This window comes from Lonchura striata, chromosome 3 (assembly GCF_046129695.1).
Source record: "Lonchura striata isolate bLonStr1 chromosome 3, bLonStr1.mat, whole genome shotgun sequence".
Taxonomy (NCBI): Eukaryota; Metazoa; Chordata; class Aves; order Passeriformes; family Estrildidae; genus Lonchura; species Lonchura striata.
Window position 1 is genome coordinate 57,556,225 of NC_134605.1, and position 19,605 is coordinate 57,575,829.

General features: G+C 40.0%; 1 protein-coding gene and 1 non-coding gene across 3 annotated transcripts; both read left to right on the forward strand.

Annotated features, from left to right (window-relative positions):
• The first annotated feature begins 758 nt into the window (after positions 1–758).
• Positions 759–829, forward strand: TRNAG-GCC (transfer RNA glycine (anticodon GCC)). The gene has a single exon. It is a non-coding gene; the product is annotated as a tRNA-Gly (tRNA).
• A 239-nt stretch (positions 830–1,068) lies between these two features.
• Positions 1,069–19,252, forward strand: KATNA1 (katanin catalytic subunit A1). Of its 2 annotated transcripts, none has more exons than XM_021540631.1 (11): positions 1,069–1,169; positions 5,946–6,120; positions 6,826–6,983; positions 7,767–7,950; positions 9,824–9,945; positions 11,333–11,438; positions 11,807–11,965; positions 13,085–13,211; positions 14,717–14,851; positions 15,107–15,233; positions 18,911–19,252. In XM_021540631.1, exons 2-11 carry the CDS (start codon positions 5,950–5,952, stop codon positions 19,107–19,109), a joined length of 1,488 nt encoding a protein of 495 aa, XP_021396306.1. In that variant the 5' UTR covers positions 1,069–1,169; positions 5,946–5,949; the 3' UTR covers positions 19,110–19,252. The 2 variants fall into 2 exon arrangements, with proteins under 2 accessions (XP_021396306.1, XP_077638323.1); XM_077782197.1 differs by lacking the exon at positions 1,069–1,169 and adding an exon at positions 2,324–2,926.
• Positions 19,253–19,605: the final 353 nt, after the last annotated feature.

Below are 19,605 nucleotides of genomic sequence, written 5' to 3' on the forward strand. Positions count from 1 at the left end.
TTATATCCTGATTCTGCTATACTTGTGGAGGAGTCTGTGGAAGTACAGTACATTTTTTATTCATTAGCCCACCTACAAAGGGGAGACAGAAAATTCCTCCAGCTCTCATCAACCAAGTGATGTGATACACTTTAAATTTTAGAAACTCATCAGCAGCTGTGTCTTGATAGCTGAAGTAATGTAGGAATGGTTGTTTTAAACGTAGACATTTGTTAGAAATGGGAGACTAAAACTGCCAGTTTAAGAATGGGTAGAAATAGAATAACAAGACGAGTAAGAATGGATGTGATATAGTTAATTAAAGGATGACATACTGCTGTGGGGGTTTGGAATTGACCCTGAAGGACTATAATAAACCTCCTGCATTGTGCTCAACCTTTAGATCCTCTTTGTTGCTAAGCAGCTGAGTCTCTTTAGACAGGTGACGAGGTACTGCTCCATCAAGGATACTTAAGGGCAGTTTCCTGGGCTGACTCCACTCGCTCGGCAGCAGGTTTTCCTCAGCACTCTTAGACACGTTTTCTTCCCCAGAATAACACCATCTGTGAAAGTTTGAAGGAGTGCAGACAAGTCACAAGCAAAGAACATGTGCTTGCTTGCTGTTCACTTGGCGAAACTCACATTTGGGAGTTACGGAAAGGAAATAGCTAAAGGGAAGCAAGCCATCGGCCACCAGGGCGGGATCTCGAGTGCGGTGGGGAAGGAAACGTGTGTTCGTCACCTTCGAGTCACGAAGGCAGGGAGCGCTCCTCGCACAAGCATTGGTGGTTCAGTGGTAGAATTCTCGCCTGCCACGCGGGAGGCCCGGGTTCGATTCCCGGCCAATGCAACTGCCCTTTTCTCGTCTCTTTTTCTTTCTTGTTTTTTTTCCCCGTTACTCTTTAAAATTTAAAAACAAAACAACCCTTCGCTCTTAGTTATAACGCTCAAACGTAAACCAACTGCTCGTCGGTCCGGCTGGGTGGGCCTTCTCCCCGTCCTCCCAGGCTGGAAGTGACGCAGCCGGATTTGCCTTCAAAAATTGCCGGCGGCGGCGGCGGGAGGTGGAGGGCAGGGCCGGGGCGGGGCCAGCGGCGCTGCGGGAGGAAGGGGGCGGAAGAAGCGGAGGGGTCGTGGCTGGTGCCGCCGTGAGCTGCTGCCGCCGCCGCGGGAGCGAGCTCCGGAGAGGAGTAAGTGACGGGAGGGGCCCGGGGTCCGGCCGGGCCGCAGGGAGCGGCGGGCCCGGGCCGGCGGCGGCCGCGCCCCGCGTGGCGGGGCACCCTGAGGGTTCCCGGGCACGGGCGGCTCCGGCTGCTCTGCCCGCGGCCGGAGGGCGAGGGGCCGCGGGGCTGCTGTGGCGACAGCCGTGACCACGGAGCTCGTTCTGTCGGGGCTGTGCTCACACGTGCTCGGCGCAGCTCTGCCCGGGGCTGCCGCTGCCCGCAGGTGCGGCCGGCGCTCCCGGCCCCGCAGCCCGCCCGGGTGCGCTCCCGGGGCTGCTGGCACCGGCCCGGGCACGGAGCGCTGCTTCCCCGGTCTCCCTTCACCCTCCACCTGTTTTGGCGGTGTGGCGTTTTTTGTTAATGTGCAGTAATCTGCGGCGATGCAAGCTTTCTCTCCAGACAGAAGCTGTCGGCAGCAATTTCAGATACCTATTCAGCCGCGGACCTCACTAAACTTCCAGAGAAATTTGTTAATTTAACATTGATCGCCAAAAAGAATGCCAGCCCCTATGAAGTGGGGAGAAGCCTGTTTAATAAAGCCTTCTGAAAGGCTTAGCCTGGAAAACGTAAAATGACATGCCACCCATGTGTTTCTACCTAGTGATTGATTTTTAAATGTTTTTTATTTTCCACAAACTGCCAGCCATACTTAGGTTTGTGGCTGCTGATGGTTCTAATGCTGTTACTGCTAAATACAGCAAATGCATGAGAACCATTTTGTTTAGTATCCAGTAAGTCTGGCATCTCTCCTTCCCCAGTAATCAACGCAGTCATTTGTTGAGACCAAATGTTGCTGGCCATGGATGTTATGAAGAAGAGTATTAAAGGTGGAAGCAAACTCAGAGGTGATGCAGGCCATTGTGGCATCACTAAAAACTGATTCCTGAAAGCTGTTACTGTGAGGTGTTTTTTTTCTCCTCTGGCTTGCCAAGAGAACTTTGCAAATATTACAGGGTTGCTTTGATGTCAGAGCCGGTATAGCAGGCTGAAATAATGGAAACATGTGCACTCTGCCAAAATTCAGGCTCTGGCTTAGTCCAGACGTTAAGGTTGGAGCAAAGAACTCCTTGAAAGTATTTTCCACATACAGTTCATGCCTTCCAGTCAGCTGGTCTACCACAGTAATTGACACACTATCAGTCAACCTCTTCTTTTATTTTTTAAAGTTTGGGCGTCTTCTTTGTGTTACAGGATTGATGCAGTGTTTCTGGATTCTAACATACGACTCTGAGCAGAAATTACTTACAGTACTTTCCACTGATGATTTCTTGAACTTATTATGGAAAGCTTGAAGTATCCTCAGGGTTTTCTTGATAATGGTTAGGCTGGTATCTTTCAAATGAAGTACAAAAATAAGTTCCAAAACCTCATTCTCACAAGTTGTAGGGATATTGAACCTTTGTTAGGTTCAGCCCTTGCTGGACTTGGCTGTTCTATACTCTAGAAATATTTTAGGTCCTTGGAGCAAATGATAAAATGTATTTTGCAACTAGAGATGGGTTAATTTCGGACAGCCTTAATACTCACAGCTGGTGTGAAAAGTGGTTATTCTTGTGAAGTCTGTGTGTTTGTACACAGTAAAGAATTAAACTTGGAAGACAAAGTCCTTAGGTTATTTTCCTTGTATCCTGTTCACTGTAAACTTTATGAGCTCTTCACTGTTTCAGCAGCTGTTGGAACTTAGATAACTTCACTGGTCATGATTCATGGAAAGGTTGTGGCTAGTAAGTGCAGACCTGCTGCTTTGACATCCTGTTACGTGATAGCACCAAGTATTTGTAAACACATGTGATGTTGCTAAGTATTTGTAAATACTTTAAAAATTAATAAGTAGTGCAGGATTAGTTTTTGAGAGTTTTAATCCCTTCTGGTTTAACTCTGTATTTGTGTGTAGGGAGTTCTCCACCCTGCTGTACTGCCCCAGTATATTGTCACCTCCTGCCACAAACTTCAGTCTGCTTTCAGATTAGTACTCTGACTCTTCTTTTTCCCCCTTAGAGCTTCTTTACCATCTTCACTTACAAGTGCAGCAGACTCATGGACTCATTAGTATATCAGCTCTGACACTGCCTGAAGTTGTGGCAGCAGCAGTGGCATGTCCAGACATAAGCAGAGCCAGCAGCTTTTTCTGCCTCACTTGTACTCAAGAGCCTTATATTTGGAAGCCACTTCAAAAGCTCTTTTGCTCTCATGAGTCAAGATGAGGCAACAAATTAAATTGGTTTTCTAGTTTAAGCCAAATTATCTTGCATTTTCAGTAGCACTGGTGAGACAGGTAGATTCCAATAGTATTATCAGCTCGAGTGAGCACCTTCTTCCTTCTTTTGTTTCTTCCCATGAGTTGCTAGCTTAGTCTGCTTACATGTCTGTTTATTCTTTCTAGCCTTATATTCTCTGCCCTTTCTAACCTGAAAATGTCATTGACTGTTTTTATTATGTGCAGTGCTATCCTTTTGGTCCCAAGCTTTCATACATTTCCGACTTAGCCTCTTTAGTTTTGTTGTTTATTTTTTTTCTAATTCTAGTTATTTTCACATTTCCACATGAAAACTATTCTTATAAACTTTTCTTTTTCTGTGTACATAAAGTTGCTGTTCTGCTTGGATTGCTCTACAGCATTCAGTGAAAAAAGTTACGTATGACTTCTCTCTGTATTTAAAAGTCTAGTTTGATTTTAGTAGCTTGCTATTACTTGATTTTTAAAATGTCTATTAGCATCTTGCTCAACTCGTGATTTCAGTATGTTAGTCATCAGTTTGAATTCTCAGGACAGGCAAACAGGTGTATCTGGTAGGATGAGCAAGAGTGGAAAAGCTCGCTCCTAAATACAGCAGGGAAAACTTTGTTAACATCTGTGTGATGATCCATACAGCAGTTGACAAACATCTTCAGGCCCTTTCTTCTGAGGTTAAAACCAACAAAACTCCCAAGCCAAACTGTGTCCTCAAAGCCTAATTAGCTTGGGCTATGTTAATCTTTGTAGTTGGTGGTCACATTAACTGTATCAGCTTGTAGACATCATGGCCAGCTGGGCGAGTGAGTGTCTGGCCAGAGTGAGATTACACCGTGCAGGTCCTGTGATAGCAGGTTCCCTGCTCACCCCACGGGTCCCCTCTGCAGGGATGGGTGTGGGCTCATGGAGGCCTGTCTTCAGCTCTGCTGCTGCCAGAGTTCTGCTCATCTGGATTGAAAATTTTGACAGCAGCTATTTGCTCTAATGGAAGCTGGGAAAGGAAGAGGAGGGAAGCAAATAAAGAAGAGGATGTTGGCTCAGAAATGCCTGAGCTGTGTTTCTCTGAGTGGAACTACTTGGGAAGGGGACAGAAAAATTAATGAAAGCCCTAAAATGTTTGATTTGTACTTAACAGCCCCTCTTTACGATGGAAAGCTCACATTTTAGCAATAGGTTGGCAGGTGTGTGCAAAGAGTGGCTTCTGAAACCTCTGATAATGTGTCCAAGCTCGACCCTGACCTAGTCTTGAAATATATTCAGCCCTAAGTCTGTTTATTGCGCATGTGAATTTAGTGCCTCTTACATTCTTTAAATAGTTGATCTGTATCAAGTATGCTTCATCCCAGGGCTTAGCTGGAGTTGCTTGTCTGCAGTTGCTTCTTCCTGGCACTGGGTACAGGTACGAAAGGGAGAGTAGAATGACTCTCCTGCTGGTGTGGTTTTTTGCTGATTTCAGTGTTTTCTGTGCTTGGTTAGGAAATTAGAAGGAGAATGGGGAAATTCTTGGTGTGTAAGAGATAAGAAAAGTGGAGACAGCACAACTGTCCTAGAGAAGAAGTGGCTGGGGTGTATAAGACACTGACAATGTGGGAGAACTGCTCCATGGACAATAGCACTGTAAAGAATGAGTCTACTTCTACTGCTTCTACTTCTGCTGTACTTGTATAAGTAAACTTCTGTGCTATTCAAATCTAAAAGCACAGATTCTGTTAGTGCTGCAAAGTGGAAGTAGTCACAGTCTGTAATGTTTGCTCCAAAAAACCACAAACAAGCACCACTGACGGGGAAAACAGCATGGTTTGTAAAATGCATTAAATAAAATGGGTGGTTACATACTAAGGGTTTGATTGTGGCTTTTGCTTAACTTTCAGTGATAACTTAAACAGCCTTGATGTTTTTCAGGGGTTTCTTTGTAGGTGTAAGAATGAAGGTGATAGGAAGGTGCAAGCGGGGCACGGAAAGTGGATATTTGTTTCAAAGAAACATTAAATAAAATTGAAGAATTGTGAAATCATGCTAATAGAAGAACAGTGTTTTTCACCAGGCTATTAAAGACTATTAAAGACTATTAAAACTCCCAAGCATGGAATTTTTTTTAAGGAAAAAAAAATTAAGGAAACATAATGCATTAGGAAGAAGGGTTTTGGTTTATTGCTTGTTTGGTATTTATGAGGGTTTGTTTTTAAACCACACAAGACAGGCCAGTCACAGTAAAATACTAATTTATCTTCAGTAGAATAAAGATGTAAGGAGAGTATGCAACTGTGACTTGTAATAATGCATTTAAATTTGTATATCTTACATGGGCTTTTTGGCAGAATTTCCGTGACAAGAAACAAAGCTGTAACATGAAAAGGTTAATTTCTACTAATAGAACATCAATTACCTTTTTATATGTATGACATTCATTTTAGGCCTTTTTTTTTTGTAGGCAATGTTTTCTCAGCTTCTATGTTTTAATGCCAAATGAAATAATAAGCATATGTTAATATTTCGTATTTTTTTTTCAGCTTCATGTTGAACATGAGCCTTGTTATGATCATTGAGAATGTGAAGTTGGCCCGTGAATATGCCTTACTGGGAAATTACGACTCTGCAATGGTCTACTACCAGGGAGTTCTTGACCAAATGAATAAGTATCTGTACTCTGTGAGAGATACCTACCTGCAGCAGAAATGGCAGCAGGTAAATAGCACTTTTCTGGGACATCTTGAGGGAAAAGCATTGAAGTAGCAAGAATTTTCTATCTTATTGCAAACAAAAATATAAAAATACTTACCCCATTATCTCATAAAGTAGTGTTGTTATATATAGGCTTCTTTTTTGTTATGTAGACTTAAGTCATCTTTATGACTTCTTTGTCTGACAGTGGCAGAACAGTCAATAGAATAGGGCTCTGAGGAGAAAGTGCAATGTCTGCCCTGACAGCTCTGCTGATGAGTACCCCTGTTGTGTTCAAGTTTTTTCACCTGGTATCTTTAGGGTCTTATTTCCCTCAATGTTTAGTGGGACTAAGGTCCTTAACAGCAAGTTGATAATTTGTCTTCAACAAAAAACCTCTTTTTTTTTTTATTGATATTTTGCCTATTTGGTTGATACTTTTGATTGATATTTAGTCTGTTAGGTTCTGTCATACCTGTTTAATCTGAAAAATTTGTTTAAAAAGTCTCTTTGATATTAAATCCAAAATCTCTTTGTTTGTTCTTTAAATGTGCTGAGGAAGGCAGAAAAACCTTCTTAATATCTAATGTGTGTAATTCTTGTTTATTGAAGTAGAATTAGGTAGCTCATTAAACCCTGTGGAATCCATCCAGGCATTTCATGGGCTTGAACAGAGGGCTGTTACAAACTTATTTCCAGTGTGCTTAATCTACCTTTTTTTAAAATCAGGTTTGGCAGGAGATAAGTGTGGAAGCTAAGCATGTGAAAGATATAATGAAAACACTGGAGAGTTTTAAACTAGACAATACTCCATTGAAAGCCTCACAACAAGAATTACCAGCTCATGATGCAGAAGTCTGGTCTTTGCCAGTACCTGCTGAACGTAGGTAAGAGGAAACCTGAAGACCTAAATTAATATTTATCAGGACAATGTATGCTTTGGCTTCAGCCTTGAACAGCTTCAACCTGTTGTGGTGCAATTTTTGTTCTTGTGCTTAGATGTGTAACACTCACACCAGCAGCTTGACACCATTTGTGGTGAAGGAGGTGTCAGGTGAACGTTCTGGGGTTTTATCTTACATTGTCCTGACTTAATGTCAAGGTTCTTACCCCCACACACTGTTGCCCACGTTGTTTGGTGTTTGGTTTTGAGTTTTTATTTCACTTTTGTCTCTGTTGGCATTAATTAGCTGGTTCAGGATGCTAAAGATATTGTTCTGTGTGTCTAGTGGTTTTTGTTTGGTTTTTTTTGCCTTTTTTTGTGAATAGCTATCTGACCTGGCTCACTGGAGGTTCCAACACATGCCAGTGGTAGCCTGAAGGAGGGGACAGGAGTACTTGCAACGCAGGCACAGAACTCTACATTTTGACAGAAAGTGACACTATTAGATTACTTCTACTGTAGTGTCAAATCATTGTTTGTTAATTTTTTGAGCTCCTACTGATGAAATATACAAAGCAAGGCACTTATTTTAAGCAGGGGACCCTGAGCTTGTGGCACAGGGAAAATGGGTTTTTAGTCACTGTCTAAAAGTATCTGTCTTGTTTCTGACATACAGATTTTTATCTTGAGCCAAATGGCTTTTCAGTTTGTAACCAGTTGATTTGGTTGTGTGGTGCTCAGCAGTGGCTTTACACTGAGGCTTTTTGCATATGTTACAACTAATTAGACCTTCGCCAGGACCCAGGAAGCGTCAGTCTGCTCCGTGCAGTGATTGCAGAGGCCACAATAATCGTGTGAGTGCAGCTGTCAGAGGCTCTCACCGTCCCTCCTCCCGGAACCCCAATGATAAAGGGAAGGCAGTCCGCAGCCGGGAAAAAAAGGATCCGCAAAATAAAGGAAAAGAGGAAAAGGTAAACTTGAAAATAACTTCATGGTGTTGAGAAGCTCAGTTGTGCTTTCTTACTATTGGAATTATAAAATATATTACAAAGTCTATTGGAAAATGACATGCCTATAAAATGTTTCTTCTGTTCATGTCAGCATGCTGATTTGAATCTCACCTTGTAAGGTGTCTTTTCTTCATGCACAGTGTTGGTTATGGATTAATAAAAACAAACAGTTGCTCTGGGAAGTTGGGATCTGGTAAATGTCTCTGAAGGTGTGTGCCAAGAGGATGTTTCCAGACTCTTTGTGGTGGTTCCAAGCAAAAGGACAAGAGGCAGCAGGCAGAAACTGATGCACAGGAAGCTTCGCCTGAAGATGAGGAAGTACTTTTACTTTTCCAGTGTGTGGGTAGCCACACACTGGAACAGATTGTCCAGAGAGGTTGTGGTGTCTCCCTCACTAGAGATACTCAAGAACCTTCTGGAATCCTGTGCCGTGTGCTCAGGGATGACCCTGCTTGAGCAGGGAGGTTGGCCCAGATGACCTGCTGTGGTCTCTTCCAGCCTGACTCATTCTCTGATTCTGTGACGTGTTTACTGCAACTTGAAGGCAGTTGTTTAAATGACATCACTGAATTTCTGAAGTAGAGCCTGGTGGAGCTCATTCACATGGAACATCTTTGTGGCATAATTGCTTTAAATTTAAACCAAGATTGATGTGCCTCTTCCAAAGCATATCAAGACTTACTTAATCCTTAAATGAAACCCTTGATTTTTTTTTGTTTCTTTATTTTTTTTTCTTTTGAGCTATGTTGCTAGCCACGTACTCTCTTCAGTTCTAAACAAACAAAACCCCAGCATACTTGAACTGTGATCAGAGTTCTTTAATTTTTGCTTTGTGCTCTGGTCTCCATAAATTTAGCAGATGACCAAGGTAAGAGACCATATGGAAAACAGCAGATTCATAGTTTTCCAGGGTCTAAATAAATCAAATATCCATGCAATAGTTTGTTAGCTTCAGCAACCCTAAGTTGTGATGTTATGGCCTGTGGAGGTAGTATAATCTACAAGTATAATCTGTGTAAGATACTACTTTTATTAGGAGCTAAGTTAGATTGCCTATGAGTGATAATCCTCTCTCCATCAGAATATACCCACAGAGAGACAGGATAGGTCTCTTTTTCTTTTTTACAGTTGTTCTGTCATCACCAGTGCTTGCTGTTAAATGTATAAAGCCAGGGTATGTCTAGTGCATTTTATTTCCTTTCAGTTGCATGGTCTCTGCTGTTTGAGCCCTTTCAGCCATGTAGCTTCTTTGCTTTGACTCTGCTGCAGAGCTGCTTCTCTGCTGTTCATGTCTATGCTTCTGTATCAGTTAATTAGCTCTTGTTTTAACCCCTGTGGTCTCCCTGCAGATCACCATTGCTCATTCTACATATGAAAGTCATGCTTAATTTTTTTTTTTTTTATGTCCCACATATGTGACATATTTGTGACACTTGGAGAATTTGAGATACTCTCAGTGTGATGCTTTGTGGTTCAGTCTTACACACAATTTTCCCCTATTGTGTCTCAGATAGTTTCAGATTTCTCTGAGAAGAGGCAGAAACTCTTACACTGGGATAGGTGTATGCAGTTTTGGTTAGGTACCAAAGCAAAGAAACTGCATCAGTACAATATGCTGGCTTTGGGGAGAAGGAAATGGAACCAGGGCAGTAGAGAAATCTGGGTGAAACACACAGATCCATCCTGCAGTGCAGCTGTAATATGGATGCTTCATAATTTTCATGCTGGTTTATGTTGTCACCTTCTAAAAGTATGATGCTGTCATGGACTGTAAAAATTCATTAGTAGCATGACCATAGTTATGTATTTACACTGTTATATCCTTTATCTGTAGAACAAATCCACATCTGAGATTTCAGAGTCTGAACCAAAGAAATTTGATAGTACTGGATATGACAAAGATTTAGTAGAAGCTTTGGAAAGAGATATAATTTCTCAGAATCCCAACATCCGATGGTAAGTTTGAGTCCTGCTGCTAGTCTCTTGAGTTGATTCTATTTCCTCTCACATGATATGACAAGAATTAATTATTTTAACAGATACATAAATATAAAAGTACATACAGGTTTTCCTTACTGATTTTAAATAGGCAACTAAATTTTTAATGTAGTTGAATACTTCTAGAGCTCAAAAAAATTTTTTTCCACACATAGATTCATAACATAGTTTGGGCTGGATGGACTTTTAAAGACCAGCTAAAGCTGTCCCCTGCCATGGCAGGTACATCTTTCTGTAAATCAAGTTGCCTAAAGTCCTGTCCAACTTGGCCATAGAAAGCTTCTCAAAAATTTCTGAGAGTCCTAGTATCATTTTTTGAGATACTCTTTTGCAATGTAAAAATTTCTCATTTCTATCAGTGTTTCTTCATTTGAAAATCTGTCTTGCTACTCTGGGGCATATCAAGACAGAAAACTGATTAAAAAAGAAGCTATGTCAATGTAGGAACCCTTTGAAATGTTGCTGGATGTAATGTGGCCATTAGTATAAAATATAACCCTGTGCCAGTACCTTTACATAAACATGTTAAATATTAAACCTTATATAAAGCTTGTTTTGTGTTACAAATGTTTCCAAGCTTAGGTGGTTTTGTGAGGATTAAATGAGCAAAAATCTTCTGGCAAATAAAGTATGCTTTAAAAAAAACCAAAGAGTCCCACAGAACACTTTGTGTGCGTGCAACTGCCTTGTGTTTCAGTTTAATATTTAAATATATGTTTCAGTTTTTATATCAAATCTTAAATTACAACTTCAGATTTTAAACTAGTTCTTCATATAGATTTGTTCTGAAACCAAAATATTACTTGGGTATATGCTGATAAGAGGAATGGCCTGAAAGTTACTTTCAAGGAAATAAAACCAACCTGTAAGGTATCTAAGAATTAATACCTTTATAACTCTGGAAAAGAATTCTAAACATTCTGTTTAATTCCGCTCCATTTGCTAGTCTTCAGCAAGTTGTTCTTGTGACAATGAAAGAATGGTATTTAAAGTTTCAGGGACCTCCAACCTCTCAGCAAAACAAGAAAGCATAATTGGTAATTAGACTAAGTTTAACCAACCTGCTTTCTTCTCCTTGTCTTTCTCTGAATACTGACAGTGGTGCTCTAGTGAAATAGTTTGAGGGGTTTTTTTGCTTTTGCATCCATCTGGAGTCTGCCAGGCAGATGTCAATTGTAGCTGATACAGCTTTTGCCATTAGAATGTAAACAATTCAGGAAAACGAATTAGATTTATGGGAGAACCAATGTGTAACAATAAGTTTAATTGTGTAGTTTTTTGAGCTGTGGAGTGATTCTTTTGCCTCCTGTCTGAATCTGTCAAACAACTTTCTATTTCTTATCAGGGATGACATTGCTGATTTAGTAGAAGCCAAAAAGCTGCTTAAGGAAGCTGTAGTTTTACCAATGTGGATGCCAGAGTTTTTCAAGGGGATTAGAAGACCCTGGAAGGTATGAAAAAATCTGCTCCTGCGATTATAAGTAGGATTTTGAGATTGGATCTTGGCAGAACAAGAAATTTCAAATGTTTTACAGTTTAAATAAATTCTTCCTGCATTTTAGTAACAAGATTTATTTGTATAAATAAAATTTATTTATTTTGTTGTTATTTGTAAATAACAACAAAATAAATATGTCAGCCAGATACCTGCACACTGTCTTCAGCTAGGTGTTTTTGAGTAAGCCATGATACTCATTACTTACCTTTGAATAACTTTTCAAGGGAAAATTTACATCCAGTAGTACTATTACAATAAGTAAACTGTAAAATCCTTTGTTTTGATTCCTGTCCTAAAAGTGGTTCTTTTTCATTTTTATAGGGTGTGTTGATGGTTGGTCCTCCTGGTACTGGAAAGACTCTCCTAGCAAAAGCTGTAGCCACTGAATGCAAGACAACTTTTTTCAATGTTTCTTCTTCCACACTTACCTCAAAATACCGAGGAGAATCTGAGAAACTTGTTCGTCTGCTGTTTGAAATGGTGATTTAAGTTTCTGAACACGAAGATAATGAAGTAGAATCACCTCTGGAACAGTGAAACCTTACCAAGGTTTCAAACTTACAGCATACATAAACAACTCTCCAAACTTCAAATGCTTGGGGCATTTCTCATTTGTCCATTTGTGTTTCATGATTATTCCTAAATGGATTTATAAAGGCTGAAAAATAGGTTGTTTTTTATTTTCGGGGTTAGCTTGCTACATTGGAGGTAGCTCACTATAAGCTGGTGAGTGCTGTAGAACATAGTTGAATGGAAATCTAGGGATGGAATTAATTGCTTTCTGGGTGAGAACCCTATTTAGGCTGTGCGTTTTGTTGTTTTTGTGGGTGGTTTTTTGTTTGTGGTTAAAAGAAGTGGCCTTCCAAACTGCAGTTGGCTTCAGAGCACATAATACTTGAAATAATATTCAGGAAATAGTTGTCTTTTTTTTACCTGTGTTGGCAGGTATGTGTGCAGTGTTTGCTAGAGTGCCCAGTACTGAAGGGGACAGCAGAGTTACAATTACAGTAATCAGATAAGGCAGGAAATAAAAGATCTTTTACATTACAGTTTGTTAGGCAGGATACCAGCTCATTTAATGTAATTGGTCAAAAATGCAGATAACACAATGAGCAGCATTTCAACTGCTGTAATACAATAGCTCTTATTATCCTGGATCCTTGTCTTTAAATGCTCTTGTTTTCAAAAATGTCAGTTATTTTGCAGTTGACCTATCTCTTGGACAGGTTCCATGTCATGATGTCCCAGCTTAACATTCATCCTGGCTTTAACTGAGATATTATTCAAGCATTCTGTGATGACTTTCACAGTTTCAAATGTTTCTCCTAATGTGGGAAACTGCCTATAGTTCATGAAATGTTTATTTGTAGCCCTAACAACTACGGGACTTTGCCAAAAGCCCTTCTACTCAAAGGCTGTGAATGAATGCACAGCTGCTCTGTACCTGAGTGCTGGGGTCCAAGAGAGGGAAGGGTGGGGATCCTTTTATACCTAGAAGCTGGGGTAAATGCATCATTGCTCTGCTCTGAATATGCTGCTACTTCTTAAGTGGGAACAAACTGCTATTTCAGCTTCTGCTTTATCTTTTGCTTTCTTCAGGCTCGATTTTATGCCCCAACAACCATATTTATTGATGAGATAGACTCCATCTGTAGCCGCAGGGGAACTTCAGAGGAGCATGAAGCCAGCCGACGTGTGAAGGCAGAACTGCTAGTTCAAATGGACGGTAAATAACCTGGATCACTGGGAACTGCTGGATGGGAGGAAACTTGAGGGACAAAAAAAAGAAAAAAATGGAAAACGCCATTCTTCAGAAGCAGTTTTTCAAAAGCTTTTCATGAAATTGGGGTTAAAAGCTACAGGTGACATTATTTAACATACTTTTGGTCTCTGAGCTATGATTTTATATTAGTGACCCAGAATAAGGAAGATTCAGTGAAAAATACAATATTTCAAAAGATCAGCAGGAAAAAAAAAACTGCTTCTCTCAGTCTTTGCCTGGCATATCACTCACTTCTTCAAAATTAAGTAAAAAGTGCTTCAAAAGAACTGTTACCTGTTTCTATTTAAACTTCAAAGGCAGTATTACACTTAACTTCTTTGGGATCTCTTTTTCTCCTAAAAATATAAGTAACAATTGAAGATCTTCTGTTTTATAGAAGTGGTTGGGAGAGTTTTCATTTCAAAACACTGAGTTCACTACAGATATATGGCTAAAATTTCACAAATCAGTGAAGTTCAAAAGTAGGTAACAACACAGAGTTGCTATAGAGGCATCCATTTTATATTCTGAGGAGCAGAGAGAAAGAAAGGAACTACTGAGAAGTGCTAATCTATGGACTGATTTGTGATAGAATTCCATGAGTCAGAAGATCTGCATGTTTATTTCTCCTCCTCTGATGTTGGTACCCTTTTATTTTTGTATTTAAAGAGCAGCAGAGCTCTAATATTAAGTATGTACATAATCTGATTTTATTACTAAGAACTATTTGAATCCTTTTACTTAGGCATTAATAAATTGTTTTATATGTAGACTCTCAGGCAGACTAGGTACAACAGCTACCCCACAGCCCAATCCTGTTCTAAGCAAAAACAGTAGATACAGAGAGTAGCAACTTCAATAAAATGACCTTCTTCCTGTTGTAGCAGATTCATAGTGTTAAGAAACTGAGGTGTTCTGTCTGTAAGAACTTGATTAGTCCACCAGATTTAAACATTCACTTCAGCAGTTTGCACTGTCCAGCTGTACATATGAAACCTTTGGCCTGATTTCAGAAGTTGAAGACATCTTGTAGGGGAGTCATGCTGCTTTAGTGTGGCTGTTGGTGAATGCTGTGGGGGATGTTGGGTTTTGGTGTGGTGATGGTGTTGGGCGTTGTTTTGTTTCCTCACAGGCTGCTACAGGATGTTAGTGTGAAAATTGAACCACTGTTGTGGCAGAAGTACAAATAACTCTGGTGTAAGACCATTCTGGCCATGATAGAGAGGAGCTTCCTAGTCTGAGCAGAACCCTGTGCCCCTGCTGCTCTTTAAACCAAGCTTCCATTGATGCTTGCAGGCTGTCATAGAGATGAAAACGCGAACTCTGTTGCTCTTGGTGATTCTATTATGCTTGGGCTCATTAAAGTGCAGTAGAATACAGTTCTGCTTTAATACTGCAGAAGTGTTTTCTCTGTACATGAAATTAAAAAAAAAATATGTATATTTTACCTCCTCTTTTCTCCACTGCAGGTGTTGGGGGGGCTGCTGAAAATGATGATCCTTCTAAGATGGTCATGGTACTTGCTGCTACTAATTTTCCTTGGGATATTGATGAAGCCCTAAGACGGAGACTAGAAAAGAGAATTTATATTCCTCTACCATCAGGTATGAAGAATTGGGGAGAGGATAGTTAAAACTTCTAAAATCTGAATTTTATCAACATTCCTTTAGTTTTGGTCACTTGGTTTAAAAATCTAATTCACTTATGGATTCAGGACCAGCTGAAATCTAAACATGACCATTTGCTCTTGAAGCAAGTAGAGCATCCTTTTTCTCATTCTTCCCTCTTATCCTCCTTCAATTTATTACTTATCTTCAGAAAGTACATGGTACAGACTTAATTTTCTTTTCTGTGATTAGCCAAAGGTAGAGAGGAGCTCCTAAAAATAAATCTGCGAGAGCTGGAACTGGCTGACGATGTTGACCTTGCAAACATAGCTGAGAAAATGGAAGGTTATTCAGGTGCAGACATTACCAATGTATGCAGGTAAGCTGACATTGCATCATTTGTGTTACTACTGCTGCAAACTTTGGGAAAACTGTTTGTAAGGTAGCCGGTTTACACTATTAAAGTTATTGGATAAAAATGGCTGTAACTTGTCTTTTATGTATGGCTAAAACTTGAAATACTGCATTAATATTTACCTGAATTTCCATTTGAAAAGTAGTTGCAACCTACTAATCTAATAAGCTGTGATTTAGGTAAAATTCCACCTTCTTTTATATAGACTAAATTCCATGCATGAGGATTGTCCAGTGGACGATTAACTTGTAGAGTTGCAGTCATTCTGCTTGGGCTGTATGACTTCTGCAGAAATCCATATTTCTATTGCCTGTGAGAGGCAACAGTGATAGAGGCTGGAATAACTAAAGTAAAAACATGGAGTTTTCTTCTTTCATGACATGGAAAAGGTGGAGTCCAGTGTGGTGGTACGAGCTGTGTACTCAGCACACTGGTTTTTGTGATGAGACTGACTAAAGTTTTCTGCTGCTTCCTTCATTTCCCTGTCTCCTCGGTACTGTTGGCATACAGTTGTTTGTGGCCTATTCTCTAGCCTAGGTTCCTGAAATAATTGACTAAAAATATCTTCTAATTCTTCCCTTATATTTTCTTTGAAAAATTGGAAAGGAGAGGACTGATCTGTTAAGAGACAAGTGTCAGTTGTCCTGTTTACATCAAGACTTGCACTGGCACAGCTGTGGCAGTGGCAAGCTCTGAGACCTGCAGTAGGGGACAGAGAGCTGAAGCTGCTTGAGATGATGCTGTTGTCATCTGATGAGCACCTGTGTAATGCTGCTTTCAGGCTTTGGAGGTAGCACTGAACTGTGGCAGGGCAAGACTTGACCTCTTAGTTGTTCCAGCCCAGTCTGTCAGTTTTGAGCAGGATGAGAGCTGGAGTAAAAGCACCTCCTGGCTGCTCCCTCAAACTCAGATCCATGTCTTGCCTGGATTCCTGACACGGCTCTGCAGGCACGTGTCAGCACAGCTGAGAGGACAGTGTGCTGTGCCACAGGGATGAAAGCAAGCAGCCTGTACACAAAGCTGCCACCAAAGGCTCTGTCAGCAGGGCCACTGCAGGCTGAGCTAAAAGTTCAGAGCCTCTAGAGTTTCCTGAACAAACCTTGCGCAGTGTCTGGGAAAATAATGCTATGTTAGTTGCTCTGAATCTCTGTTGTGGAGATCTGTTTCATTTGTAGGTTTGTGAGATGAATTTTTAGGGTTCTTTTGATCTTTGGTTCTGTTTTGAAAGGAGTTTGTGCTAATAGGTTCATGTTTTATTTGGTCAGCTGCTTTGTGCATTTTACCTGCAGTTTGTCTCCTCCGGTCTGTTCAGTGTTTGTTGTTTGTAATTAATTTTATACTGAATATCAATACACTTATTTTAGAAATTAAAATATTTGTAATATTTTTTGTGAATTTTATGTGTGTATGTAGTTGTGCACAATATACTTTTGATTTTTTAACCAAAGCCTCTTTGTACAAATACTATTAAACAAAAAAAAAAAAAAAAAGGGCAAACAGATTAAAAAACCATGAAGAAACATCTAAATCTTCTATTTTTGGCAGTCTCTGAAGTGATGACTGAGGTGGCAGCAAGCAGAAATCCAGATGAACTGAGATTTGGATATATGTACATGGTTTGAAATCACTAAGAAAGTACTTGTATTAACTTGAGTAATTGCACTTTGTTCATAGTGTCAGGAGAAATAGCTCTTGGATATGATTGTTCCATTTACATTAAGAAAAAAAGATGTGGATGATTTAAAAGTGCTTTTTTATGGTTCAGGCTTTCAGGCTGTAAACAGAGTAATGTTCAAACCTGTATACTGTGACAGTCCTTGCTAGTGACACAAGCAAAACATAAGAATAAGTGGGCCAAGAGCTGTGGTTTACTGAAAATGCCCTCCTATCTTAAAGAATTTGAGGTGAAGTCCAAAGTTGGCTAAGCCAGAGTGAAAACCAGTCAGAAATGAGAGTTCCTAGCAGTTAACATGTAACAATGGGGAAATGAAGATGAATCTTTAGTTTAAAATTCCAGAAATACAAAATACATCCAAATTGCAGATTAGATGCGAGTATGAACTAACTTTGAATCATTGTTTTGGGTGGACTGCCAATGTTGAAAGGCCTTTAGAACAGAACTGGCCCCTGCTGTGTCTTACAGTGGGTGGCTGCCTATGTTTTCACTATAGCTTTGGTGCTTCTCCAGGCACCAAGAGTGCATTTGAGAAAGCACCAGGAGTTCAGTTTGGAACACTGGACTGTCATTTTCATAAAATGACTTCACAAAAGGAAGTGGTGGCAGCTGCACTTCAGTTCTGTCAGTGTGCTAAGGTATGATGGGCTTGTTGGTTGATTGGCTGGATTGTTTTTGCTGGACTTTATGCTTTTTTTAACTGTTGTCTGGAAGCAAATTAGATGCATAGAATGTCCCCTCACCCCATTGTGTAACAGTAGCTTATGGTTTACCAGTGATGATGTAACAGCAAAGCATGGTGATACTTGGCTGAGATGGAGTTCAACAAGGCAAACTTTTGGTTGTCCTGAAATTTTAGTTCCTGTATTAAGAGATTTTAATTTGTTAATTTACATTGAGTATTAGCTCAGTTGATCAGAGCATGGTGCTAATAATATCAAGGTTGTGGGTTTGATCCCTGTACAGGCCATTCATTTAAGAGTTGGACTTGATCCTTGTGGGTCCCCTCCAGCTTCCAGCAGGAATATTCTGTGAATTATTTCGTAAATTCGTGAAGTCTGACAGTTATGGTTTCCTTTAGCGGGAGGAGATGGTACTGAAACAGAGAATATACTCAAACCATTTTTCTAAATCCTTCCGGAAGACAAGGTGTAAGCTTTTCTTTCTTTGGATTCTCACCTTCTGACATGACACAATGTACTGTTGCGGTATCACTAAGATTACACTTCCATCTTTTTTACTGCTAGGCAGATTAGCAGTGTTTTCTTGTTATTATAAGATCTGTAACAATGAATTCAGCCTTCCAGTGTTGTATAATTATCACCTCACTAGGTCATCATCTGCTGCTACCAGATTTACTGCTGGAAATCTAAAGGTAGTCAAACCTAACACTAAAGAAAATGATACATTTGTAAAAGCACTCAGTGCTCATTAAGGCCCAAAGTTTGAGGAGCTACATACAGAACAGATTTTGTTATTTAACATTTAGCTATGAGTGTGCAGATTGGAGGTAGATACTGTTGACTCCTCCACCTTTGAAGTGGGATTCCTGTTCAAACCAGGAAGTATTCAAAACACTCCAGCTATTCCTTCTATATCTAGGAAGAGTGAAATTGTTATTGCCTTGTTCCCGTATAAAAATACTATAAACAGCAGCTACATCATAGGCATGCAGTGACATCAGCTAAACCATGTTTAAACTATTGTCTTTACCTCTTTTGCCTAGCCTATCAATAGTAGCTGTTCAGATATTTGGTGAGGATAATGCCATGTTTGAAAACTACGGATAGCGTGGTATTGTAGGTTGCAGAAGCACTTGAAGATCTTCCCATAAAAGGTTACAGTTCTTTATTGAATCTTTTTGAATGCAGCAGCTTAACTGGAATGCTGTGTTGAGCCTTTCAAACAACTGAACTCATCATCCTGTATTTGAGTAATGATTTTATTTTCTTACCCTCCTGACTAGAGATGCATCATTGATGGCTATGAGGAGGCGTATTGAAGGCTTGACACCAGAAGAAATCAGAAATCTTCCCCGAGATGAAATGCACATGCCAACAACTATGGAAGACTTTGAAATAGCTTTGAAGAAAGTTTCTAAATCTGTTTCTGCTGCAGACATTGAGAAATACGAGAAATGGATAGTTGAGTTTGGATCATGTTGAGTTGTCTTCTGTCGAAGAAACCACCTTATGTCTTAAAACAGCTTTAGAAGTAATCGGTGATGTGTCAGTGCACTGCGTGCTCTTTTTAACTTTTGTAATTTAAGAGCAACAGATGTCTAAATAAATTTTTTTCTATAATGCAAGTTCTGCCTAGCTCTCTTTGAACTAGCTCAGAAGTCATCCATTTTTCTCAGATGCTGATGCTATCTGATTTTCAAGATTTTGAAATTACTTTAATACTATAATTCCTTTCTTTAGTATTTACTCTTGAAAAATTGCTTTTGTGTCAATAAAATCCCCCAAGCTAGCCCTGCTAAGAGAGTCAGGGCTGCTGAGAACTTGAAAACTGGACAAACAAGATGCAGTTACACAGATAGCTTCCCTAGCTGATCTTGAAGAATCCTTCTGTTAAACTGTTGTTAAAGAACCCGTGCAAAGGCTTTGATATGGAACAGCAACCCTCATGGTGGAACAGTCAATGAAGTTAGTGGAGTTT